The 27,839-nt window shown below is 35.2% G+C and overlaps 1 protein-coding gene across 1 annotated transcript in view; it reads left to right on the top strand.

The window, feature by feature from the left end:
• Cep162 (centrosomal protein 162) overlaps window positions 1-22,283 on the top strand; it is an 82,228-nt gene extending 59,945 nt beyond the window's left edge. Inside the window, exons 23-27 of the mRNA XM_076858453.2 lie at window positions 471-1,120; window positions 3,712-3,853; window positions 5,344-5,442; window positions 19,764-19,898; window positions 20,937-22,283. Of these exons, the coding sequence (XP_076714568.2) occupies window positions 471-1,120; window positions 3,712-3,853; window positions 5,344-5,442; window positions 19,764-19,898; window positions 20,937-21,146 (1,236 nt within the window). The 3' untranslated portion in view covers window positions 21,147-22,283. The remainder of the gene's footprint in view (window positions 1-470; window positions 1,121-3,711; window positions 3,854-5,343; window positions 5,443-19,763; window positions 19,899-20,936) is intronic.
• Window positions 22,284-27,839: the final 5,556 nt, after the last annotated feature.

A 27,839-nucleotide genomic window follows, 5' to 3' on the forward strand; every position in this document is an offset into this window, starting at 1 on the left:
ATGAGATTAATAAATTGATATTGGAAGAGTAAAAATGTGCTGTTTTTCTAAGAATTCAAAGAGTATATGATGTTTGACATGGAGAAGGATGTAAATAGGTTAATATTAATTTGCTCATATCAAATTACTAATGGTTATAATTTATGTGAATTAAAATTAATAATATTGATTTAATAAGTTCTAAGTTTATTTTTAAGATTTAAAGTTAATTTGGGGGTATACAAATTACATGTATAATGTAATATTTATGATGCAAATTCTCAATTATGAAATTATTTAAGATATATAAGAATATATAATAATGTTATATCCTTCAGAGAGTAAGACTTCAATATTTTTGACTTAGAGTTGGAGATATCAGAATATATGAGTGCCTCAAGGAAGGACTGGGTAGGGCCTGGTAAAATGCAGAACTACAGTAACTAAAGTGTTGAACAAGGGCTTGATATTACACAGATTCTTTTCCTCAGATTCAGTATGAACAACGACTAGAGCAGCAGGAACAGTTACTTGCTTTCAAATTGAAAGAAACACCCCAGAACCAACGAGACAGCTCCTCAAGGGTTAAAGCACTAGAGACGGAACTTGAGGACATTAAGGAGGCCCATCAAGTCACTGTAAGGAACCTTGAAGCAGAAATAAATGTTCTCAAACACCAGAATGCTGAATTAGAGCTCAAGAAAAACAGCAAAGATGATAAAGATTTACAGTCAATAGAATTCCAGGTGGAGCAGGCTCATGCTAAAGCTAAACTGGCGAGACTCAATGAAGAACTGGCTGCAAAAGGAAGAGAAATACAAGACCTTTCAAAAACTGTGGAGAGGCTTCAGAAGGAGAGAAGAATGATGCTGTCTAGTCAGAACTCAAAGGGCAAAGAAGAAATGAATGTCAAAAGATTGAAGAAAGATGTTTTGCATCCAAATAAACGAAACGCAAACTCCTGTGGAACCATGGATAAGAAGTTGTACCAGCCACAAACTTTTACTGATTCTCATCTTTCAGAGGTTTTGCAAGAAAACTACAGATTAAAAAATGAACTAGAGGGATTAGTTTTGGAGAGAAATAAGCTGAAGATGGAATCTGAAGCAGCAGTGAACCAATTTGAAAACTCCATGAAGAGGTAAAATGTTGTTTATAATATATGGGAACATAAAAGACTTTAAAAAAAAAAAGTAAAAACATTTTTCTCTGGATCCAAACAATCCATAACTGAATTTTTGTGATAAGATTTGTTTCAGTGTAGGGTCCTCTATCTACTGGTGGACCAGATTCTGACAAACCAAAATCTCCATGTCAACCCAAACTGTCTTTGGTCTGACCAGTTTTGTCTTTCTTCATATACCCAAATGATGTTAATAAGCTGGCCCCTTGAGCCTTTCTTGCAAAGAAATTATCATTTATGATTACTATAGGCAGGTTAAGAGGAAAAGATTCTGTTTTCAAAAATAACTCTTCAAACTGTCATTGTGATCTGTGCATCCCTTGGGGAACTTTTATACTTATTCCTTTCCTCCTTAGAATCTCCCGCTGCTGTCCATGGTCTCATCCTCCAAGCATTCTGTCAACCTCAGACGTTTCTTTCCCTTAGTCAAACCACGTTCTGGTCCTCTTTCTGTCAGTGCCAGTTTTCCACAAGTAGCCACTTTTATTTCCACCTCTGAAATGTAGCTCTCATTGCCTTCACTCTTTTCAACCTGTTTTCAATGTGACCTTTCCCAGCCCAGTGTCTTTCTGCATTTTGCTCAAAAGTGTTGACTACACAACCTTTTCTGAAATGGTTTCTAACATTAACCTTTGTGACTTGGCATTTTTGACTTCAGATTCCACTTTCTTTCCTTCTCCCTAAATCTGTTTCTCCATTGCTAAGCTTATCTGTTCTTATAGCTTCATGATTTACTTTTTAAAGCTTGTTCTCAGATGTGAAGCCTAACAACTATTTATTGGATTGCTCCTCTTAGAATCAACATTACTTCAGGCTTCCTCCCCCGATTTTTTTTTTTTTTTTAAATCTTAAAACTAGTCCCCCCTTCCAAGTTCCCTATCGCTGTCTAGTTGCCAACTAATTCCAATTTTCAGGCCCATTTTTACCTCTTTTTCCTTGGGTTCATGGTCTATAGAATGCTTCCTTATAAATACTCATCATTTTGGCTTCTTTACTATAGTAAACCAGAGTGTAGCCTACACGGTTGACACTAGTCATCCCAACCTGATCACCTTGACTTTGTTTCTAACTCCCCCAATCATTTTGCTTAAGAATCATTAATATTCTTTAAATACTCCTATATCCAAGGCACTGTGCCCTCTAGTGACTCCACACTTCCTTAAATATCAAGACTAAATTTCACTGCCTCACATCTCAAGCCCCATCACCATTCTGATGCTACCCTACATGACTTACCTGCCACATTCTTCATGCCTTTGCTCATTTGTGTTTTAAATCCTACTGTTCTACCAAACATTTCTTGGACCTTTCCTGAAAATTGCCAGCTCCCACTCCCATCTCCTACATGACTTATAATATGCACCAAGGAAGCATTAATCATACACAGCCTTGTGCCTCCTTGAGAATGGATATAAGAATATGCTTCTTTTACATCCCCGTCAGCAATCTAGTATAGGTGCAGAATGAGCATGGGAATCACCTAACAAGTGTTTATTGACTGATTGGCAGCCATGTCAGTGATTGAATCATTATGACAGCCATATTGCTCCAAATCGAAACTTTGTTTCTTCAGTCTTGAATATGATAGTGGTATGAAGCTGTTTGTGAAGAATCACATACTTTCCTAGAAATAATTTAAAATTCATGTTTTTTCTTATAAATTTTTCTGTACATAATTTTTAAATTTCCTAGTGTGTTTCTCAGATAGCTTGGAGCCCAAGAAATAGTCTTTCCTATTACAGAGGATGTTTTTTAAAAATAATAATTCAGTTAGGATTTTTTGCTTTTCCCAGAACTCTGACCATTCCATGAAGAAATATTATATAGTGAAATAAGCAACAGATTAAATTTGTAGTTTTTAAATTGCCATATTTAAATATCAACAGTGAGTCATTACCTTTTAAACTGCTTTGGAATTCATTAATTTTGTCAAAGACAGTGAATAATATCACACTTACAGTCACAGTTAAATTCAGATTTTTCCCTTGTGTCCTGAGAATTATCATAAAGATCATTTTATTCTCACAACTAGCCCTAGAATCAAAAAAAATGGTCAATGCTATCAGGACACAAATAGTGAAAATTCTAAAGGAAGCAACTGTGATATCCAAATAAAAATCTAAGGAAGAACTCCGTTTACCTTAAAAGATAAAAAGGTCAAGCAATTTGCTTTAAATTCAAGAAGATATTTTGGAACCTTAGATTCCCACAAAGAATGTAACCGCAGGTTGGAGATCGAGTGGAAGACCCAGACTTTGAAGTCCAGCTCTGCTAGACTTGAATCCTAGCTCTAAAGTTTATTGATCTGGAGTCCTAGATATATCACTTTTCCTAAACTCAAGTTTGTTCTTTTAAAATACAGTAAATAATAGTGTGTTCATGGAGTGGCTGTAAGAACTTACAGGTTGTAAATCATGTTGCATGGTGCACAAAATTGATCCCCTCTCACCCTTTGCTTCTTTAATTTCTAGACTTAGCACAAAAATAGCATAACTCTGAGTTAGAGATTGAAGAGCTACTTTTATATGTGATTTGCATTTGCTCCATAGGGTCAAGGAAGATAATGCAGCACATATTGCATCCCTCAAAGCATCTCATCAGAGGGAAGTAGAGAAACTCCTTTGTCAAAATGCAGTCGAAAATTCTTCTTCCAAAGTAGCTGAACTGAATCGTAAAATAGCAACTCAAGAGGTACCTGGCAAATTTGTTTTGATCTTTCTTTGACTTTAATGTGATGTTTTTAGGACTGTTAGCAAAACATTTTTTAATTTGTAAGTACTTTAATTTCACTTTTTGAAGATTGGTAATAGAAATGGGAAATTAGTATTGGCTTTAAAAAGAAAAGATACCGTTATCATATATTTAACTTTTCTCCTTTAAAATTATATCTTTTTAAAAAATTAACTCTACATTTCTTAACTCTTCCTATAAAAGGTTTGTAACAAATGATTGAGTCTAACATGATTGGGACATTAGTAATTGAGTTTGAATGTTAAACTACCTCCCTCCCAAGTCCCAACTGACAAGTAATTATCCTCAGGCATTCTTCCTATTACCTTTCATTCATTTAGCAAATAATTAAAAGTCTGTTGACAATCAGGTACTAGAAATAAAATAATGAACAAAGCTATAGCCCTTAAGAAGTACAGTCTAAGAACTTGAGGAATGCTGACAACTCATCAGCAATTTCCTTAATAAATGACTTCCTTCTTGGATAATAAGTATATCTGCTTAGAATATCTAAAAATATTTACCATGTGGCCCATCTTCTATGATGTTAGTAGATTGAAAAACAGCATTAAATAGAACTTTCATCTGCAACTTAAAAATCATGTATCCAAATAGTGGGGGAAAAGTTTGAAAAAATCAATGAAGAACATGTGAATGTTTTGTTCTTTATCCTGTTTATAATTTTAAAAAAACAAATTCTCCAATTACGGAAGTTTATGGACTGGCTACTAAAAAACTGATTTTCTTAAGTATAAAGATGTTACTATGATTCTTGAGAAATACCCCTAGTATAAGAGGCATTGTTGAAATATTTAGGGGGTGAAGGGTAATGAAATCTGCATCTTAACTGCAAATGACTTATAAATAGTACTATTCCAGAAGTATTTAAAGTGCTTTTCAAAAGTAACTGTCCATGCAAACTCTCAGATAACCTCTCTTTGTTTTCAAAAGAGGAGGTGTCAGAGTAGTTGTAAGAATTATATTAAGTGATTCTGTAGTAAGGAACATTTTGGAAGAAATGGGAATAGTAGTGTGATGATACCATGGGGCCATAAATATGTTCTTTTCTTAGTTATAAATGCAGTATTGTAAAATTGTGAGTTAAATGGAAATCAATATAATCTGACCATTAAATAGTAAAAATACATCATTAGTTATTTTTCATGTTCTCGGTTTCTTGATGTATATCTGTTCTTGTATTTCTATTTCTTTGCCTAAAGTATGAGACTAGCGTTTCAGATACTGTAAGACTTGTATTATTTTTAATTAATAAAAATATAGCATTCTGCTTAATTACACAATACAAAATAATATCCACTCTTTTTCAAAAGCTCAGACATTATAGAGGTTTACTTTTAAAGATTTTCAGTCATGAGTTGGCTTTCTTATATTTTTCAAATAGTGCTCAAGGGAGAGCTTTATTAACTCAGTTCTCTTTAACAATTTCCTAGGTACTTATAAAACATTTCCAAAGTCAAATTAATGAGCTGCAAGGTAATCAAGAATCTCTTACAGTTTCTCAAGTTCGAGAAGAAATCCTACAGAAAGAAGTAAGAAATACCAAAAATTTATCATAGCATACTATTTTGGTTAGGTATTTAAATTATTCATATTTCTCTAATTTTTTAACTTTAATGTACACATAGATATAATGTGAAACTTATCACAGCTCACAAAAATATTAGTAACTTGCTATATAATGTCTGCTTTGCCCAGCTGAAGTCGAATTATTAGCAGTAAGTTTTTATATGTTTGTATTTGCCGTTTAAGTTTTATGGTCCAGTGGGATGAAAGATGTTTGGTTCTTTGGGGGCTTTTTAGGAAATGGAATAGCCATTTCTGCTTCAAGTAATATCAGGGAAGAAAGGTAGTTTATTGTTCAGTCCTCCTGAGTTCTTAGTTTGGACTCCCCTGTAACAAGAGATTAATAAGTATGTTTTTCCTTTTGTTAATCTGTACAACACAGGAAACTCCATTGCAGCAATTCAAAGCAGTGGCTTAGAACTCTCCCAAATTGGTAGTTTGGGAGAGATTTGGATTAGAGTTGCAAGATAAAAGATTGGTAGAGGAAAAGAAATTTGTTCTTTTCTGCTTGTCTTAATTCAAGTACATTGGGAGCCATCTCATGGGACAAAGTTTGGCCTCTATAAAGTAACATTTAAAGAAAAAAACAAAGATTATGGTTAGAAACTGCTTTAAAGACCATTCTGAGTCTAGGAAGGCAAGCCAATCAAGAAGATTTCTAGATTCTGGCTGTTTAAATGTCTCTGGTGATATCTGAATGCCCCATGCAGCAACAGGCCTGAAAATTATCCACATGTGAGTTGTGTTGATTCTCTGCAGTTTATATCATGTCATTCAGTCTCAGATTGTTTAAAACTGCATTTTTTTCTAAAGTTCTAAGTTTTAGTGATTTCAAGCCCCAAAGGTGAGAAAACTAGGAAATATTATTTTGGTGAATTATATGTATATAGCCTGATATTAAAGTAAACTAGAATTCAGAATCTAGGCCAGATGGCAGTTCGATAACAAAATCAAGAGAAAATGAAAAGGCTATGAATCTGATAACCACAGGGGGCATTATAATTCGCTACTGAGACACAGCTTTATCACATCACATCTGTTTCTGTCAAAGATAATCACAGACCAATTTGTTTTCAAAAATAAGTCTAGTCTCTTTAGCTTGATTATCCATGTAAATGCAGCAAGAACAGGCTCTTGTTAAAGTCTGCTTTGCTAGAATTTTTAATGAGGAATCTTATATTGGACTTTCAAAGTGTCACCAGATTAGGAAGGATAAGCCAAGGTTTTGTCATTAGAATTTGCCTCAAATTTATAAATTTGAGTGGAAGTTCCTGAGCCTGTGTCAGATTTATTTCCTGGTCATCAGCATAAGTATCCTGTATACCCCAGTCCTGATGATTAGGCTGGAGGGCTTTTTGTAAATATTTCTGAGAAGGGGAAGTTAAAATGGACAGCTGAGCATTTAGAGGATTTTCCCAGGAAGTTGGAGTTTTAGGAGTTTATTGAGAGGATGAGACCAGATTTTGAGAAACAAGGACCAGAAATCCAGAAGATCTTCTGGATGGTCAAAGTCAGGGAATTGAGTAAAGAAATTTAAAGCGGGTATAGATTTTAATTTTATCAAGTCTTACTGCATTTTATTTTTGTTTTTTAATCTTTACTAAAGGAGGCTCAAAGAATAGCTTCAGCATTGTTTATCCAAACTCACCAGTCTGAGCCTGGTTTTCACAATAGACTTATAAGATCTATGTCTGTTCTACCCTATGATTCTCATCCTTATGGCAAGTAATGCAAAAGGCCATCTTTGGGAGGCTATTCATTGATAACCAGCAGCTACCCAAACCAAATCCACAAAAGACAAAAATCAAAGAACTGTTTTTTTTCACTACTAGAATTTAGAAAGGACAAAGGGAAATTTTTACTTCCCTCTCAACAAGGTACTTTAGACAGAGATCTGGGAGAAGTAAGTAGTGACAATTCGTACCTTTTACCAGTTTCTGCCAGTTTTCCTACAATCCTATCTACAGGCTCTAGAGCAGGTGGAATATCCCAGAAAGTCCTTATTGGGGTCTCCACAAACTGTCAGGGAAGAAAAATCTTTTTCCTTCAATTCTCATGAGTTCCTAGCTGAGACAAAATCTGTCATTTATTGCAAGGGTCTGACACATTCAGTACATATCATGCAAGAGAAACCTCAATCAAAAATAACTCAAAGCAGTGGTTTAAAACTTTAGCTTACATAGCATCTCCAATAAGGAGCAATAAATTTATAGAGAAATGGCAGGAAAGGAAATCAGTTAGGTTTCCAAAGGTAGAAAACTGTGGAAAGATAAATATATGGAAGAAAACTAATACTATAAGCTTTGTCTGAGGATTCCTCTGGTGCATTCTTTGCACTAATAAGTCAAGAGTGCTCTCTAGAGCCCAATAAAAATTTATACCCTGACTTCAGAAAGGAAAAGATGAAGAAAGCTTCTGCCTCTTAATTGTCTTCAACTAAAAAATTTTATGTCAATTAAGTTTATTTTAGAATGACATATTTGAGTTGCCTTTAGTACTGATACTGTTTCATTAGAAATAAAGCAACCATGCCAGGTCACCAATAATGATATTATTACAAGAAAGCTGTCTCTGGAAAACCTACCATTTTATTACTCTATGATCCTTTTGATTCTAGAAAATATGAAGAACTAGAAAACCTGTACATTCTATTAATTGAAGCATATGTACCATTTTTTATTATTAAAGAATAATTTAAATTTTAAGTAAAGTGAAATAGTTAATTGCATTATGGTGAGATAAATATAAAAACACTTTATATAATTATGCCACTAATCAATTTTTAAAATCTTGTTTTAGTAGTTGAAGAGCTATGTAGTTAAACATTGCACTTCCTCTTCAGTGTTTAAGATGCACACAAAATCTTGTTACCATAAGCATTAAGTTTACAGAATTTCAAAGACCCGAAATTTTTAGGACAAGCAATAAAAGGAATTATGTGTTCATGTTTGAGATTAAAAGATTGATTTTAGTCAAGTTAGTGTTGTTAATTTAGCAATATAATGATAGTCAAGAGAATTCAAGATATTTGAAAATAAAAAAGCTCTTATTTTAGTCTATGTTTTGCTGCTATAACAGAATGCCTGAGCCTGGTGATTTATAAAGAAAATACATGTATTTGACTCATAGTTCTGGAGGCTGGGAAGTCCAAGTGCATAGTTCCAGTATCTGGGAATGGTCTTCATTTACATCAGCCTGTGGCAGAAGGTAGAAGGGCAAGACAAAGAAAGAGGCCCAAACTTCATTTTATAACAATCCACTCTCAATCATGAAGGCAGAACCCTCAGAGCTAATCACCTCTTATTATGCCCTGTTTCCCAATAGTATTGCCTTTGGGATTAACTTTTCCACTCATAAATTGTGGGGAACCCAGACACATGGTTTTAAAACTTGTTACTGTAAAACTAAAGTACTGAGTCTCTTGAATACTCTTTGAATACCTACTTTTTAATATGGAGTTGATTTATTGTAGCTATTCTAACAAGAATAATTTATTCTCACTACTGATAACCTTCAGTGCACTCTACTGGATATTCTGTATATTATGAGGCATTCTGTCTTAGACTGATAGAAATGTGAAATGTTCCTATACCTGTATGAGCTCCAAGAATTTTTCAGGCTACTTTCATTGACTTCAAAACTGCCAACAGGCAATAAACTGGGCAGTTGGAGAGCTCACCCTGTTTCTTTCCCTTCTTGCAGGAATCATAGTCCTGCATGTTACCTAGTGTCTGAAAACTGTTGTTTGTGTTATCTGCTAGTTGCTTTAAGAAAGGAGGGTTAAATCCCTCTCCCATTTATTCCACAAGTAAAAAAGCACATTATAAATTTTAAAGCAATGTAATTAGCTGTATTTTAAAAAATATTGTATAGAGCCATGAGAAAACTGAGCAGTGACCTAGAAGTTTTCAACATAGTTATAGCAAATACCCTCAACATCATTGGGAAGTGAACTGCTTTTCCTTAGCATGTTAATTATGAAAACTTGAAAGCTTCTTCTATGCTCTGTATTTTGTTTCAAGCCTTTAGTAACTAAATGTTTTCAGACCATGTTTCTTTAAAAGCATATGTGCTGCAATGGAGTGAAAAAAAAAAAAAAACCTTTAGTTTGTCTTCAGTCAGTTGACAGAAACTTAGACACACATTTCTCAAGATTTGGGGGGATTTTTTAATACTTTAATGAAAGCGTTAATCTTTCATGTTTTAGCATTCGTTATAGATTCCAAATCTTATTTTCCCACTCCTAGTTGACTGCAAAAATGTCAGTTGAAATGATTTCAGTCTCTATTCACTCCCTAGAGACAACAGAGGATTGATGTTACTATTCCTTATTTTCTCAGTTACTGAATATATGCATTTTACTGGTTATAGAGCTTTTTCATTAGTGTGATTATTTAATATATAAAAACCTTATAAAAAGCTTTAGAAATCATGTAAGACTGATCTCCAATATGAACTCTGAGGGATTAGGGCCCATTCATCAAAATTCTTATTGTAAGTTACTTCAGATATTCTGTAACAAGCTACTATTATTTTATGAACAAACAATGGAATGATTGTGGGGCTTCTAAGATATAGGTTTAGTTAGTTAATTGATTATCTAAGGTAATCAACTTATAGAAAGGTTTATTTGGCTCACAGTTTTAAAGGTTTTAGTCCATGCATTGGGTCCTAGAGAATCTCCTAACCAGTTCCTGCAGCTTTAGGAAAATGATGAGCAGTCTACCAGTTCCAGCATTACTCACAATCAGGGCCTATTTGTATAGGATCCCATTTGTATCCTTAAAACCTCAGATCTGCACTTCATAAAGACCACAGACCTCAGCATCACCCATGTTCCTCCTGGGGGACCTTCCTCAGGTCCCATACAATCCTGCAACTCAAGAACTGTGGCCACAGGGATCTCCCTCATTCATCCTGAAGGACCTGGGGAAGGTCTCCCTCACACCCTGTGGCTCTAGAATCATGACTGCTTGATGGCACAATCCTGAGCACCCATTCTTGTGGTACCTGAGGACAGTCTGATCCACATCCGCAAGACCATGGCAACTGCTTGACTCTGAGACTCGCCTTTGAAAACCTAGGTCCACTGCAGAGTTATGCAACTGCCTTCATGATTATTGAGTCTAGATTATTGAGGTACTCATAGATACTCATGTAAATTACAGATGAAGAAATCAGAGGCTACAGTTTTGAGCTTAGCTGTAATCAAAGCCACAGCACCTACCCAGCTGACACCCCCCATCTATATGAACAAAACTTCCTACAAAAGCTGTTACATAAAATCAGGAGAAGTAACTCTTACGCCAGATGCTCAGATGTCAAAGCAGGCACACCTAACCAATGAAAGGGAATATGTCATCTCCAAAGGAATGTCATAGTTTTCCAGAGATAAGTCCAACTTTGAAGGAACTCAATGAAATACCTGAATAAGAATTCAAAATAATGCTTCTAAAGAAACTCAAGAAAGATGCAAGAGAATACAGAGAGATGGTAAAGAACAGAGAAAAACAATTCAGGGTATGAATAAGAAATTCACCAGAGATTCAAATCATTAAAAAAAAAAAATCTTGGGAGAAGTAAAAAATACAGTTGAGCTTCAAAAAGACTAGAATAAGGAAAGAATTCTAAACTTAAAAATAGATCTTGAATTAACTCAGACCCATCCCTAAATAAATGAAAAGAAAATGAAGAAGGCCTGTGAGACACCATTAAACAAGTAACAGCTCACACTATGGGAATTCCAAAAGGTGAAAACATGGGGAAAAGCATTGAAAACCTCCCAACATAAGAAGCTTAGAGGACCCCAAACTAGATTCAACTGAAAAAGACCTTCACCAAGGCACATTATGTTCAATATGTCACAGGTATAAGATAGAGAATTCTAAAAGCAGAAGTGTCAAGTCATCTATAAGGGAATGCCCATTAAACTTAAACAGATTGCTTGGCAGAAATACTACAGTCCAGAAGAAAATAGCATGATATGTTCAAAGTCATGAAAGGAAAAAACTGTTAACCAAGAATAATATACCCAGCAAAACTGTCCTTCAGAGTAAAATCAAAATACAGCCTTTCCCAGATAGTCAGAAACTTGAGGAAATTCATCTGAAATGATTTTCAGCCCTACAAGAAATATTTAAGGTTGTGCTACCTTAGAAACAAACCACTATGAACAAATTATGTGCTAAAAAAAAAAAAAAAAAAAAAAAAACTGGACAATGCAGAAGAAACGGTTAAATTGCTGAACACAAACCTACCAAAATTGAATCAAGAGGAAATGGAAAGTAAGGCCAGCACCAATCTGACACGAAAACAAGACACAAATACCAAAAAAAAAAAAAAAATAATAAGCTATGGACACATATCCCTGATGAACATTGGTGCAAAAATTCTCAACAAAATGCTAGGAAACTGAATTCAGTAGTGCTGTTAAATCAAAAAGATATACCATGATCTAGTGGTTCAGCATATGCAGATCAGTAAACACGACATACCACTTCAGCAGACTAAAGGAAAAAAAGTCATCTCGATAAAGGCAGAAAAGGCACTCAGTAAAATCCAACAATCCATTCTTGATTAAAAAATCAACATATACCAGTATAGAAGGGAGATACCTCAAAATACCAAAGTCTGTGTGTGTGAAAAATCCACAGCCAATATTATCCTGAATGGGAAAAAGCTGAAAGTGTTTCCTCTAAGATTTAGAAAAAAACAGGTTGTCTACTTTCACCACTGTGATTTAAGTTAGTACTGGAAGACTTAGCAAAAGCAGTTAGGCAAAAGGAATAAAAACCACCATTTGACCCAGCTATCCCACTCCTTGGTTTATACACAAAGAACTTAAAATCAGCATACTACTGTAACACGGCCATGTCAACGTTTATAGCAGCTCAATTCACAATAGCTAAATGATGGAACCAACCTAGGTGCCCGTCAGTAGATGAGTGGATTAAGAAAATGTGATTACATTATTTTATATGATGGAATATTACTCAGCTTTAAAGAAGAAAAATTAGAAATTATGGTATTTGCTGGTAAATGGATGGAGTTGGACAATATCATGCTAAGCAAAATAAGCCAATCCCCCCAAAAAAACAAAGGCCCAATGTTTTCTTTTATATGCAGATGATAATTCACAATATGAGGGTGAGGTGGCTAGAGAAGAATAGAGTTACTTTAGATTAGGGAGAGAGTATATGGAAAAAAGTAAGAATAATAGAATGAAACAGAAATTATTACCTTATGTACATTAATGACTGCATGACCAATGTGATTCTACAACATACAATCACAAAAATGTTAAAATTTATACCCCATTTATATATGATATATCCAAGAGCATAAATGCATTCTACTGTCATGTGTATAACTAAAATAAGAAAAATTTGTTTTAAAAAAAAAAAAAGGATGACATGATCCTATACCTAGCAGACCCAAAAGGTTCTACCAAGAAACTTCTAGAGCTAGTAAATGAATAGAGCAAAGTGGCAGGATATAAAATCAACATGCATAAATCAAAGGCATTCCTGTATATCAGTGACAAATCCTCTGAAATGGAAATGAGGACAACCACCCCCCGTTCACAATATCCTCAAAAAAAAAAAATAAAATACTTGGGAATCAACCTAACAAAAGAGGTGAAAGACCTATACAAAGAAAACTACAGAACCCTATAGAGAGAAATAGAAGAAAACCTTAGAAGATGGAAAGATATACCTTGTTCATGGATAGGCAGAACTAACATCATTAAAATGGCAATATTACCAAAAGTACTCTATAGGTTTATTGTAATGCCAATCAAAATCCCAATGGCATTCCTCACAAAAAAAGCAATCATGAAATTCATCTGGAAAAATAAAAGACCCAGAATAGCAAAAGCAATTCTAAGCAGGAAGAGTGAAACAGGCGGTATAGCAATATCAGATTTTAAACTATACTACAGAGTAATAGTAACAAAAACAGCATGGTACTGGTACCAAAACAGGTGGATGGACCAAAGGTACAGAATAGAGGACACAGAGACCAATCCACAAAATTATATCTACTTTATATTTGACAAAGGTGCTAAAAGCATGCAATGGAGAAAGGATAGCATCTTCAACAAATGGTGCTGGGAGAACTAGAAATCCATATGCAACAAAATGAAACTGAATCCCTTTCTCTCACCATGCACAAAAGTTAACTCAAAATCGATCAAGGAGCTAGGAATCAAACCAGAAACTCTGCATCTAATAGAAGAAAAAGTTGGCCCTAATCTCCATCTCGTGGGGTCAGGCTCCAAATTCCTTAATAGGACACCTATAGTACAAGAGTTATAATCAAGAATTGGCAAATGGGACATACTCAAAACTAAAAAGTTTTTTCTCAGCAAGAGAAACAATGAGAGAGGAAAATAGGGAGCCTACATCCTGGGAACAAATTTTTACCCCTCACAATTCAGATAGAGCCCTAATCTCCAGGGTATAGAAAGAACTCAAAAAATTAAACAACAAGAAAACAAATAACCCAATCAACAAATGGGCCAAGGATCTGAACAGACACTTCTCAGAGGAGGACATACAATCAATCAACAAGTACATGAAAAAATATTCACCATCTCTAGCAATCAGAGAAATGCAAATCAAAACCACCCTAAGATACCATCTCACTCCAGTAAGAATGGCAGCCATTATGAAGTCAAACAATAACAAGTGTTGGCGAGGATGTGGCGAAAAGGGTACACTTGTACATTGCTGGTGGGACTGCAAATTGGTGCAGCCAATTTGGAAAGCAGTATGGAGATTCCTTGGAAAGTTGGGAATGGAACCACCATTTGACCCAGCTATTCCCCTTCTCGGACTATACCCAAAAGACCTAAAAAGAGCATACTACAGGGATACAGCTACATCAATGTTCATAGCAGCACAATTCACAATAGCTAGACTGTGGAACCAACCTAGATGCCCTTCAATAGATGAATGGATTAAAAAAAATGTGGCATTTATACACAATGGAATATTACTCAGCACTAAAAAATGACAAAATCATGGCATTTGCAGGGAAATGGATGGCATTAGAGCAGATTATGCTAAGTGAAGCTAGACAATCCTTAAAAAACAAATGCCAAATGTCTTCTTTGATATAAGGAGAACAACTAAAAACAGAGCAGGGAGGAAGACCATGAGAAAAAGATTAACATTAAACAGGGACAAGAGGTGAGAGGGAATGGGGAAGAGAAGGAATTGCATGGAATATGGAAGGAGACCCTCATTGTTATACAAAATTACATATAAGATGGTGGGAAGGGGAAGAAAAAAAGAGAAATGTGTTACAGTAGATGGGGTAGAGGGAGGGGAGGGGAGGGGAATATAATAGACACTAGTATGGCAGTATGTATAAACGTGACTGTATAACCAATGTGATCCTGCAATCTGTGCACGTGGAAAAATAAGAATTCATACTCCATTTGAATCAAATGTATGATATGTCAAGATCATTGTAATGTTTTGAGTAACTAATAAAAAAAAATCCATGTACAATGAATACAAAAAAATTAACAATAAATTTAACCACGGAAGTGAAAGATCTTTACAATCAAAATTATAAAACACTGATGGAACAAATTATGGAAAACACAAAAAATTGGAAAGTATCTTGTGTGCATGTATCAGAAGAATTAATATTGTGTTAAATGTTCACTGTGGTCTATAGATTCAGTGCAATTCCCAAAGCACCAATGATTTTCTTCACAGAAACAAAAAAAATTAAAAAATTCTAAAATTTGTGAAACCACAAAAGACCCAAAATAACCAAAGTGTTCCTGAGCTTAAGAAAAAAGCCAAAGCTAGAGATATCATAATACCCGACTTCAAAACATACTACAGAGCTCTAAAAACACATAGATTGACCAATGGAAGGGTATAGAGAACTCAAACTAAACCACATTCATACAGCCAACTGATTGACAAAGCCACCAAGAACTTGTAGTGGAGAAAGAACAGTGTCTTCAGTTGGCAAAACTGGATGTATATATATGCAGAGGAATAAAAGTAGATCCTTACTCATAGTACACAAAAATCAACTTTATATGGGATTAAAAAAAAAAACCTAGATGTAAAACATGAAGCTGTTAAATTACACAAAAAACATGGGGGAAACTTCAAGGTAGTGGTGTAGGCAATGTTTTTTGTTTTTGTTTTTTTGATAGGACCCCAAGTGCACCAAAAGTAAAAAGAGACAAATGGAATTATTTCAAACTAAGCAGCTTCTACACAGGAAAGCTTATTGCAGAGGAAATAATCAACAGAGTTAAAAGATAACCCATGAATGGTAAAAAAGTATTTGAACATTATTCATCTAAGAAGGATTAATATCCAGAATATTTATGGAACTCAAACTGAACACCAAAAAGTAAAAGACTCTAATTTAAAAATGGGCAGGGGCTAGCGATAGAGCCAGTGGTAGAGCATTTCCCTAGTATATACAAGGTCCTGGGTTTAATCCCCAGCACAATAAATAAAAAAAAAAATAGTGAAAGATCTAAACAGACGGTCCTCAATAAAAGAAAACACATAAATGGCCAACAGTATATGGAAAAAAAGTGCTCAGTCTCCATTAATCATCTGGGAAATGCAAATCAAAACCACTGAGATATCACCTCACGCCATTTAGAATGGTTATCATCAAAAGGAGATGAAATCATTACAGCAAAAAGAAACTTGTACCCCCATGTTCTTTGCCACACCACCTAAGTTACATAATGGAATGTTTTTCAGCTTTAAAAAAGAATGAAATCCCGTCATTTACAGCAACATAGATGGAACTAGAGATCATTATTTTAAGTGAAATAAGCCAGACACAGGAAGACTGGTACCTCATATTCTTATTTGTGGAAACTAAAAAGTCATTCTTACAGAAGATCAGAATAGAATATTGGTCAGTAGAGACGGAGAAGGAAAAGGAGGACAGAATGAAATTCAGTAATGGGCACCAAAATGCAGAGAAATGTGTTCTGGATTTCGGTAGAAGAGTAGAGTAACTGTTAGCTAAAATAACATATTTCAAAATGACTAAAGAGTACAAAACTCCCAAGACACATTTGAAGAGATACAAGTACTTAATACCTATTTATTACACATTGTATACCTGTATCAGATTATCATAGTGTGCCCCATAAAGATGTGGAAATATTAAATTTTTTTTTAAGTTTCTGCTACCTCCCAGCAGAACCACAAACTTGATACCAAGCCTTTAACACATACATGGGCCTCTGAGGAGGACTTAAGATCCAGACTGTAGTATTTATCACTCTTCAGCCTCACTAGCAGGTTCACATAACTCTAGACACACCTAGTACACTGGATAAAGGAAAGAGCATGCTCCTCAAGGAGCTTGCATTCTGTCCAAGAGAAAGAAAAATAACCCAGCAGATTAATGTTTTCCCAGTTAACTTCCTCTGAATTAGAACTGAGTCACATTCTAACTCCTAAACCCATCATTTCCAAGGGAGACTGGACAGCTTTAATGGGCTTAAACTAAACAGAACTTACCCTAGAGTCACATGAACACCTAAACAGTATCAGGGACTTGCCAGCAAAGCAACGGAAGGGAATGTCAGTTAAAGAGGCCGTGTCCAGTATCTCCTGCATTACCTTCGGGATTAGATTCGACCATCTGGACTAATTGCTCATGGTCACTAGCAGTTCCTTCTGCAAAATAACCAGGAAAACTCATCATGCCAATAGTTATAATGCAGGAAATCTTTGATGATTGAAAATTATATAGAGACACAAAGAAACCAGCCTCTTTTAAAAATGGTAAAAATAGCAATAATTTTGTGGTACAGAATAAAAGGGTTATCTGGGAATCATCTCTGGGCTACACTCAGATCATTTAACTCCCCCACCTGAGCCACCTTCTGCAAACAGTCAATGACGTCTGTTTCACCCACCTTTAGTGACATCATTTAAGTGACTCACTCTTTCCCCTTAGTAAAATAATAAACTACTAAGAAGGTAACTTGCGACTGTTGTTCACTAAGGAACACATGATTTCATACTTTTTACTGATGCTATTTTCTATTCCTGTAAAATATTCATTATTCAGTATAATCTTTCCTATACTAATATTAATTAGTATTATAAATTAGATATAAATTACACATAATCCCACTATCCAGAAATAGATGTTGCTATATAGTTTTGAATTTTTTCTATTCATACATATATAAAAAGGTACAAATAGTGTGAAGGTTAAATGCTTACGTGTACATACATGTAAAAACAAATATGATTATATATGTGCATGTATATGATTTTAAAGCCTTTTTTAACGTAATAGCTAATCCAGTTATCTTTCCATGGCAATCAGAATACATCTTTGTTAGCACTTAATATTTTTAAAAATAGAAGAGTTATAATAATAGTAATAAATATTTAGGTTTAGTTTGCGCCAAGTACTTTATATGCATTACTTTGATTCTTACCACAACCCAAAAGGCTAGGTACTATTCTCATTTTTTAGATGGAGAGTGATGCTAAGAACATGAAATAACTTGCCCAGTTACTAACCAACATATAGAAAGAAACGTTAGCATTAGCACAACTATAGGTGCTACAAATACTCGGGAGAACAAAGTAGACAAAAATTCCTGTTCTTGAGGAGCTTACATTTTATTTGGGGAATCGGGCAATAAATAAGATTAAATGACACAACTGTATGTTGTTAACATAGTGACTAGCACTGACTCACTAGTACTTACCTATTAAGATTTGTCAGTTACGATTCAATCCAGTTACAGCAATAATAGGAATCCCCCAGCCTGCTGCTGCTTTGAGTTAGGTATTCCTCACTGACCATCTCACTGCTCTTTGGCCATCTCTCCACCATACACACCATATTAGAATTCACATTCACTTTACTGTTAAGGCCATGAAAGGGGTACAGGTGTAAAAATATATATATTATAAATATAAATGTCTGAGAATGTTATATGACAGAAAACTCAAAATTTTTTTTCCATCCACTAAAATGTTTAGAGAACTGGGGATACAGCTTAGTGGTGGAGCACTTGCCTAGGCCCTGAATTCAATCTTCAACATCCCCCTCCCCCCCAAAAAAAAAAGTTTGTAGACATTGAAATAACATTTGATCATTCTGTGTATGACTAGGCCTATGTCAACTTTCTTAGTTCAGTAATCGTAGTTGGGTTTGGTTTTTGTTTTTAACAAAAGAATTTTATGCCCAGAACCTATCACTGTAGCATGTTCTGTAAGTCCTCTGCACTTTCTGCAAATCATCTCAAAGACTGCATGTTTCTTAGTGATATCATCAGGGCTGACATTTAAAATATTCAGTTTGCTTCTAATTTAATTTGCTTTTACTTTCACTTTTTCCCCCAAGTAAAGGTTTGTGGGTTTTTTTAGTATCACTATCATTGTAATGATAGTGTTTCCATATTATATGACTGAATTTGTTAATTTTACCCATTTTCCTTTTTTTGTTTTTGTTAACATCAAAAGGCAGTAATAATTAGCTGAATCTGATTCCTTACAGAATTTCTTTTCAAGATTATATGGCATAAATAAAATGCAGTTAATTGTTTCACTAAGCCTAATATATAAGCCCCTAAAATCCCCTCCCTTTTACTCCTAAATGGTATTAAACATCACCATTTTTTATGTGGGCTGTGGTATAAAAACACAGGTTCTGCACTAGATTGTAACTCCACAAGGTCAGGGACTGTCTTTGATCAATTGCTACATACCCAGGTCCTAAGACGGCAATCAACACAGAAAGAACTCCAGATTTCCATTATCTTTCCTTTATATACATATCTTTATTTGTGAAATAATCTACAAAAAAATTATTTTTAAACAATAGTAGGAGAATTACAAATAAAATTACATGGAGTTGAATTCTGTGCATTGGACACTATAGTGGGTTGGGTGCTTTACATGGTTTTTTTTCCCCCTTTTTATCCTAAAAGTAATCACCTTGTTAATATTTTGTAGCAGGATGAATGCACTAAAGAAAATGCCCAACTTCATTTTGAGCCCCTAAACTTGATTAATATGTGGGAGGGAGAAGGTGCTCTAATCATCTAGAACTTCTTGAAATGTGAGAACAAGATGTTTTTTACTTCCTGAACAAAAGGAATGGAAGTTATTAATCAAAGAATCCAAGATGCCTCTTATCTAGATAAATTTTATACAATTGTTCTTGATTTTTAAGATTACCTATTTAAAAAGGAATTATTTTCTTATGATCATAGTTTCTCAATTACTTCATACTTTAATTTTAATTTTAGATTGCAAAACTCTTAGAAGAATTGAGAGAAGCCAAAGAAAACCATACACCAGAGATGAAACATTTCATGAGCTTAGAAAAGAAAATTAAGCAGATGGAAATGAGACATAAGCAAAGAGAACAGGAACTTCAACAGGTAAAGTAATAGATCATATTTACATATTTTTTAAGTGCTTCACTTTCTATAGTTTTAAGATATCCTTACTAAAAGTTATTTCTTAGAGTGTTTTGTTTTATTTTGATCTTGTTAAAAAATAAATTATAGCTCTTTAAGAGAAAATAAGCCTTTATCTCAAATACTTTGAAGATTGATCTGCCTTATATTTGGAGAAAGAAAAAACTTGTGCTCTTAATTATTGATTAGTGCCTAAGAAATTTTACATCTTACCCGGGGAACAGGAATATGGATGGGAACAATATTCCATATTCAAGTGATTTCAACAACTATTTGTAACAAATTTCCAATAAATTGTGATCATTAAAATATACCTAGTAATATATTTACTACATCTAATTACAAACAGATAAATTGATAGAAATTTAAAATAGCATATATAAGGATACGGTATGTTTTAAGGTACTTGCCTTGGTGCTGATATTTATCTTTGTTTGAACAGTGTGTAGTCTGCTCAGGCTGCCATAACAAAATAGTATGTACTAGGATGGCCAAAACGACCATTAGTTCTGGAGGCCAAAAGTCCAAGATCAAGATGCTGGTCAGTTTGGTTTCCGGTAAGGGATATGTTCCCAGCTTGCAGATGGCAGTCTTTTCTGTGTTCTCTTCTTTTTCCTTGGTGCATGCACACCAAGGAAAGGGAGAACAGTTGAGAGAGAGCTCTCTGATGGCTCTTAGAAGGACACCAGTCCTATCAGATCAGGGCTCCACCCTTGTCACCTCATTTAGTCTTATTTCTTTGCTCCAAATATAACCACACCAAGGGTTAGGACTTTTTTAAAACATTAAAATTTGGGGAGAACTCAGACATTCAGTCTATAACAATGAAAATTTATATACCCCTTAAGAGACAGAAAACACTGTATACATGCAGAATTTTATGGTTGGACTGAGTATCCCAGAGAAACGCCATCTTTGTCCAATTTTAGCTCTTTATGACTGAAATGTTCTTCACTCCCACTGTAAACTAAAAATAATGGGAGGCTTTTGTATTTGCAGATAATACAGCAAACACACCAAGTTGTAGAAACAGAGCAAAACAAAGAAATTGAGAAATGGAAAAAACTCGCACAGTTGAAGAATTACGAGCTGGACAAATTTCGCACAGAATTAGACTCAATACTGGATGTCCTTCGGGAGCTGCACCGGCAGGGGGTGGTTGTGCCAGTTGCTTTTGCAAATCAAGTAAATGCACCAAAGTTTTGCTAGAAACTCAGATTCATATGACCTCATTGAAAGGTCTAAAGATGGATGAAAATGTTGGAAAGACAGCTTTTGACAATTAAGTGTTCCAGTCTGTTGCCAGAAGCAATCAACACCAAAGCAATATTTTAAAATAATCTGCACCAACAGGGAAAATAAGTAAATAAAAGCATCATGGTATGTTTTAACAAAAAGCATTAACTAATCACATTTTAAATGACTATGGACAGGTTCCTTAATGTCAGATGCTTATAACTAGTTAAGATTTACTATAAAAGGTCTCACATTCTAGAAATGGAAAGAAAAAAAAATTGCACATTCTCTGCCACATTATTATTGACCAAGTATGTATTCTTAATTTTCTTTGTGACAGAAAAACACTTCCTCTTTCTCATGAAAATGAGTATAAAAGCTTGTAAGCCCAGTGGCATGGACATCTCATCAATCCTAGCCAAATTAGAATTTCCCTAGTAATTGAGATGAGAATTCTAATTGAGATAGTGAATTCTTATGCCCTAGTTTTCTGCTACTTCCTCTAGGTGGCTTTTTTTCTTTAACCTCATAGAAAGTGGAAAATACATTTAACAAGTAGTAGTGGAGTCTGATTTTCCATTGTTTTAGTCTGTGTCTAGTCCTAATTTTTTGTAATTCTAAAATTATGAACAATATAATTTTTATCTTTTCTGTTGAAAAATCTGTCCATTAGAAAAAATACAGATATGCATAAAAGTAGCTGCACTGTTATGTTACAGTTCCCATTTTTAAAACAGATAGGGAATATGTGAGAGAGTGATAAGTCAAAGCTTTAGCCAGTTTATTCTAAAAGTTCTAGACCAGCACTAATGAAATGTATGAGCTATACGTGTAATTTGTAATTTTGTAGTAGCAACACTTAAAAAGGTAAGAAATAAAAATTGAATTGGGGAATTGTTTTCATAGAAAGTCTTCAGAATATATATTTATAGCACATTTCAATTTGGAAAAGCCACAGCCAAGTATTTAATGATTACATAAGTGCAATTATAAAATAATAATTACAGAGTAAATACTTTATGAAGGACTGGTAACCTAGATCTTGGTGAAATTGTGGGCAACCAGTGTAAGGTATGAAAGTTATTAAATATAAAGGATGTAATTATTGTCTTAACATTCAACATTTTTAATGTATCTTTCCTAAAAAGATAGTAAAATTATTAGTTTATTGTTTTTATGTGAAAGAAAAAATTTTAAGTTATAAATAATCTATTTTTATTATCACTTGTGTGTGCTTTTTTGTGTGTTGTCTTTTATCAGCATGCCTGTTCTACCTACATATAGCCACTCCCATCCCACCCTTTGCACTTTTGACTGCACTTGTATGTGGGTCATTTATTCCAAGCACAAAAAGCTGGTTCTGAAACACAAGGAATTGTAGAATATCAAATAATTCCTTACAGAAAAAGTATAACCTATGTTCTATTTTGGAATAAGCTTTGCACAGATAGGTATATTTTCAGATTAAAGATCTGTAAGCATCATCAGAGGTATTTGTTACAACTAAAAACATCAGGAACCATACCCTATGTCTTAGTCATTGTTCTCAGGATGCATGGATGACAGCACAGAAGATAGACACATTTAGGCGATTTCAAACAGGAATGCTTTCATGAAGATTAAAGCTCCAGAGATAATTGATCCTCTCCTACTGTGATTGTTAATTTTAGGTGTTGACTGGATTGGGTTAAGCCATAATTAGATAGGTTATTTTTAGGTATGAATGTGAGGTTTTTTTCCCAGAAGAGTTTAGTATTTGAATCAGTGGACTAAGGAGGAAGATCAACCCTCCCCCAGTGTGGAAGGGCACCATCCAAACAGTTGAGGAGAACCCAGATGGAGCAAAAGGCAAATTCACTTTCTTGGGGAACAAGGGCAGCCATCTTGGATATCAAAACCCCTTCCTGGGCCTTCAAACTCCAGGACTGACACCAGGAGCGCCCTGGTTCTCAGGTCTTTGAAATTGGACTGAAATATGTCACTAGCCTATTTAGTTTTCCAGTTTGCAGATGGTGTATCATAGGACTTGTTCTCTATGATAGCATAAGCCAATTGCTGTAATAAATCCTCTCTGGTATCAACCATCGACATATAATTTATTTGATCTCCTATTTTCTGGAGAACCCTAACAATTTTGATACGAGGAATGGTTTTGTGGAGCCGAAATTTCAGTATGAGTTTCTTTAATTGGTTTTGCAGTTTCTGGAATTTGTAGTGATTAGACTATAAAAAAACACTAAAGACTACTTCCAACATAACACACAGCCCTGATAGCCACGGCATGAACTCTATGGAGATACACAAATATCTATATTGGGTACTCCTGATCATGCATGTACAAGAGGCAAGTGACATAGTGACTCAGTATATGAGAAATACATATACAGTTACAGTTCTGGCAAAATGATGAAAGGATGCACTCAGAAATTCAAATTCCTATAGGAGCTCAGATGCTACATAAATAATCTAAGAGCTTCTAGGTGTGCCCAGAGGGAGAATCAGTTCCCTAAAGTTAGGACTGAAAATCAAGCACAGTCCTTGTCATGGAATTGGCTGAATTTTGCAATAAGAATCAGAGTTCTCAGCCTCAAAGGGTGTCTATTAAAGTGAGAACACTGACCAAGAGCAATTTAAATAAGATGTAAATTTAACAAAGTGTGTTAGTTTTTTTGTCACTGTGACCAAAATGCCTGACAATAACAACTTAGAGGAGGGAAAGTTTATTTTGGCTCATGGTTTCAAAGGTTTCATCCATGGTAGGTTAACTCTTTTCTCTGGGCCCAAGGAAAGACAGAACAACATGGTGGAAGGGCATGGTGGAGGAATGCTGCTCACCTTATGATGGCTAGGAAGCAGAGAGAAAGAGAGGTTACAGGGAAAATGAACCCTTTCAAGGCATGTCCACTGTTAACCACCTCCTCTCACCACACCCACCTGCCTATAGTTACCACCTAGTCCATGCAAACTAGGATGAACTGATTAGGTGACAGTTCTACAATCCAATCATTTCACCTTCAAATATTCCTCCATTAATACAGGAGCTTTGGGGGGACACTTCATATCTAAACCATAACATCAAGGAATTTAAATAAATAAGATATAAATACATCTAACCAAAGAAGTAAACAGTCTATATACTAAAAACTGAAACATTGGTGAAAGAAATTGAAGAAAACACAGCAGGAAAAGCTGTGTTCGTGAGTTGAAAGAATATTATTAAATGACCAAACTACCCAAAGCAGATTTACTGTAATAGAAAAAATAATCCTAAAATTCAAATGGAACAAGATTCCAAATAGCCAAAGGAATCTTGAGCTAAAAGAGCAAAGTTAAAGGAATCACAACACTTGATATGAAAATATACTACAAAGTTATCGTAATCAAAACAATAGTATTGGCTTAAAGGCAAGCACATTGACCAATGAAACAGGATAATGTTCAGAAGTAAACCTAGCTTTTTCAAACATGATTTTCAATAAAGTTGCCAAGAATACACAAAAGAAATATGATGGTCTTTTCAGTAAATGGTGTTTGGAAAACTAGATACCCACATGCAGGAAAATGAATTCAGGACCTTATATCATATACAAAAATCAACTCATTAAGGATAAATATACGAACTGAAACTAAAACCACTCAAGAAAACTGAAAACTCCATAACCATTGATCTAGGCAAAGACTTCTTGGGTATGACCCCAAAAGCATAGAAAACAGAAGCAAAAATAGACAGATGGGATTACATCAAACTAAAAAGCTGCACAGCACACAATTCACAATAGCTAAATTGTGGAGCCAACCTAGATGCCCTTCAGTAGATGAATGGATTAAAAAATGTGGCATATATACTCAGCAATAAAAGAGAATAAAATCATGGCATTTGCAGGTAAATGGATGCAGTTGGAGAAGATAATGCTAAGTGATGTTAGCCAATCCCCCTCCAAAAAAAAAAAAATGCCAAATGTTTTCTCTGATAAAAGGAGGTTGATTCATAATGGGATAGGGAGGAGGGGGAGCATGGGACGAGTAGACAAACTCTAGATAGGGCCAAAGGGTAGGAGGGAAAGGAAGGGGGCAGGGGGGTAGCAATGACGTTGGATTGTGATAGACATCATTATCCAAAGACACAAATTGGTGTGAATATACTTTGTATACAACCAGAAATCTGAAAGTTTGTTCTATATGTGTAATAAGAATTGTGATGCATTCTGCTGTCATGTATTTATAAAATAAAAGCAATTTTTTAAAAAGCTGAACAGCAATGAAAACAACAAAATGAAGGGACAATCCACAATATGTGAGAAAATCAACTCAATACCAAGAAAACAACCCAATTTACTGAACAAAGTAAATAAACATTTCTCAAAAAGATAGAAATGAACAACAGCTTTATGATTATTCGGATTTGAAATGTCCCCCAGAGGTCCATGTGTTGAAGACTTGGTCTCCAAAGCAACAATGTTCAGAGGTATGACTTCAGAAGTGATTAGATCATGAAGGCTAGGAAACAGAGAATGTCCCCTTGACTCACCCTGTGGATTTATCCATTGATGGACTCAGATGAATTAGTGGGAGGTGATGGAAACCGTAGGAGGTGGGGCCTACAGTTTGAAGGGAGTGGGAAGGCTTGAGAAATATCTTATTCCTAATCCATTCCTCTCTCTCTGCTTCCCAGCTGCCCCAAGAGCAGCTTTCCTCCCTCATGCTCTTCTCTCATGATGTTCTGCCTCACCTCAGGCCCAAAGCAATGCAGCAAGCAGACCATGGACTGAAACCTCTGAAACACTGAGCCAAAATAAATCTTTCTTTAAGTTGCTTCTATCAGATATTTTGTCTGCAATGAAAAGCTAACAGGAGGTTCATGAGAAAATGCTAAGCATCACTAATCCTAAGGAAATACAAATCCAAACCACACACTTCCCTAGAATGGCTATTATCAAAAAGGTGAAAACATTGGGGAGGCTGTGGAGAAAAGGGAACACTGACCACACTCACTGTTGGGAAATGTAAATTAGTGCAACTATTAGGGAAGACGATATTGTGATTCCTTAAAAAAACAAAAATAGAACTACCATATGATCCAGCAATCTCACTACTAAGTATACCCAAAGGAAATAAAAATCGATATGTTGAAGAGACATCTGCACTTCTATGCTCATTCCAGCATTAGTCACAGTAGCCAAGATATAGAATCCACATAAGTGTCCATCAAAAAATAAATGAATAAAGAAAATGTGGCATACACACACACAACAGAATACTAATAAGCCCTCGGTATACTCTGTCATTTGTGACAAGGATGATCCTGGAGAACACTATGCTATTGCAGAATATGTTGACTTAGAGTTAACAATAATGTTTGAGTGTTCTCTATAGAAACAAAACCAACAGGAGATAGGTAGGTAGGTGGATGGATGGATGGATGGGTAGATGAATAATTATAAAATGGAGATTAATTAAATTGGCCTATATAACAGGGAACCGGACAGTCTCACAATGGTCATCTACAGTAGACTAGAGAGCTCAAAGAACCAGTTGCTGCTCAGTCCAAGAAGCTGGAATCTCAGAACAAGAGGGACCAAATGACGTAACCCCAGTCTATCCCAAAGGCCTGGAAACCTCCTGGAGAGTTTCTGGTCAGAGTCTTTTTATGAAGAATGAAGGAGGGCTGGGGATGTGGCTCAAGTGGTAGCGCGCTCGCCTGGCATGCGTGCGGCCCAGGTTCGATCCTCAGCACCACATACAGACAAAGATGTTGTGTCCGCCAAATACTAAAAAATAAATATTAAAATTCTCTCTCTCCCTCTCTCTCTCTTTCTTTAAAAGAAAAAAAAAAAGAATGAAGGAGCTGGAGTCTGATGTCCTCAGGCAATCATAGCACCAATCATAAGAGCCACTCAAGACGAATGGAGCTTGCAATGGCTTCTGCTTCTGCTTCCTAATTTTCTACCACTGTTTTCCTATCCAGACTTCTGTCCCATTGGACTGTGCTGCCCACATTTAAGGTGGGGCTCCTCCTCAGTTTGTTGTCCCATGTGCCAATTATTTCTAGAAACACCCTCATTGACACACTCAGAAGCCTCTTAAAATATTTAGCATCTCTTAAGCCAATCCAGGTAACGACTCAGATTAACCATCACAAATAATGTATATTTCAAAATTACTAAGGGTAAATTTCAAATATGTCACCACAAAAAAAAAATTGAGGGGATGTTAATCAGCTTTAGTCATTCCATCGCATGTGTATAAACATCACATCACAAATAATAGTAGATATTTATGGGGTAACTAAAAATAAATAGACAAATGAGAGTGTTGCTTGAGAAACAGTAGAAATCTGTAGTTTGTGATGGGGAAGTAAGTGTGAAGAGGCCCTGATGAAGTAGGCAATGTTGAACTCCTAAATTCTGATGAGTTGCCAGCAGAAGTGGCCCCTCTCACCCCAGTGCTAGCAACTTTCTCCTATCTGCCTCAGGGGGTTAATTCTGCATTACCTGAACAAACAGTAATGGTATGTTAGCTGTCTTTCATTGCTGTAACAAATATACCCTGCACGCACAACTTAGCAGCAGAAAAGTTTGCTGAGGACTCACAGTTTCAGAGGTCCACATTCTGCTGGCTCCATTACTGTAGGCCCAAGATGAGGCAGAACATCATGGTAAAAGGGAA

This window comes from Callospermophilus lateralis, chromosome 6 (assembly GCF_048772815.1).
Source record: "Callospermophilus lateralis isolate mCalLat2 chromosome 6, mCalLat2.hap1, whole genome shotgun sequence".
NCBI classification, from domain to species: Eukaryota; Metazoa; Chordata; class Mammalia; order Rodentia; family Sciuridae; genus Callospermophilus; species Callospermophilus lateralis.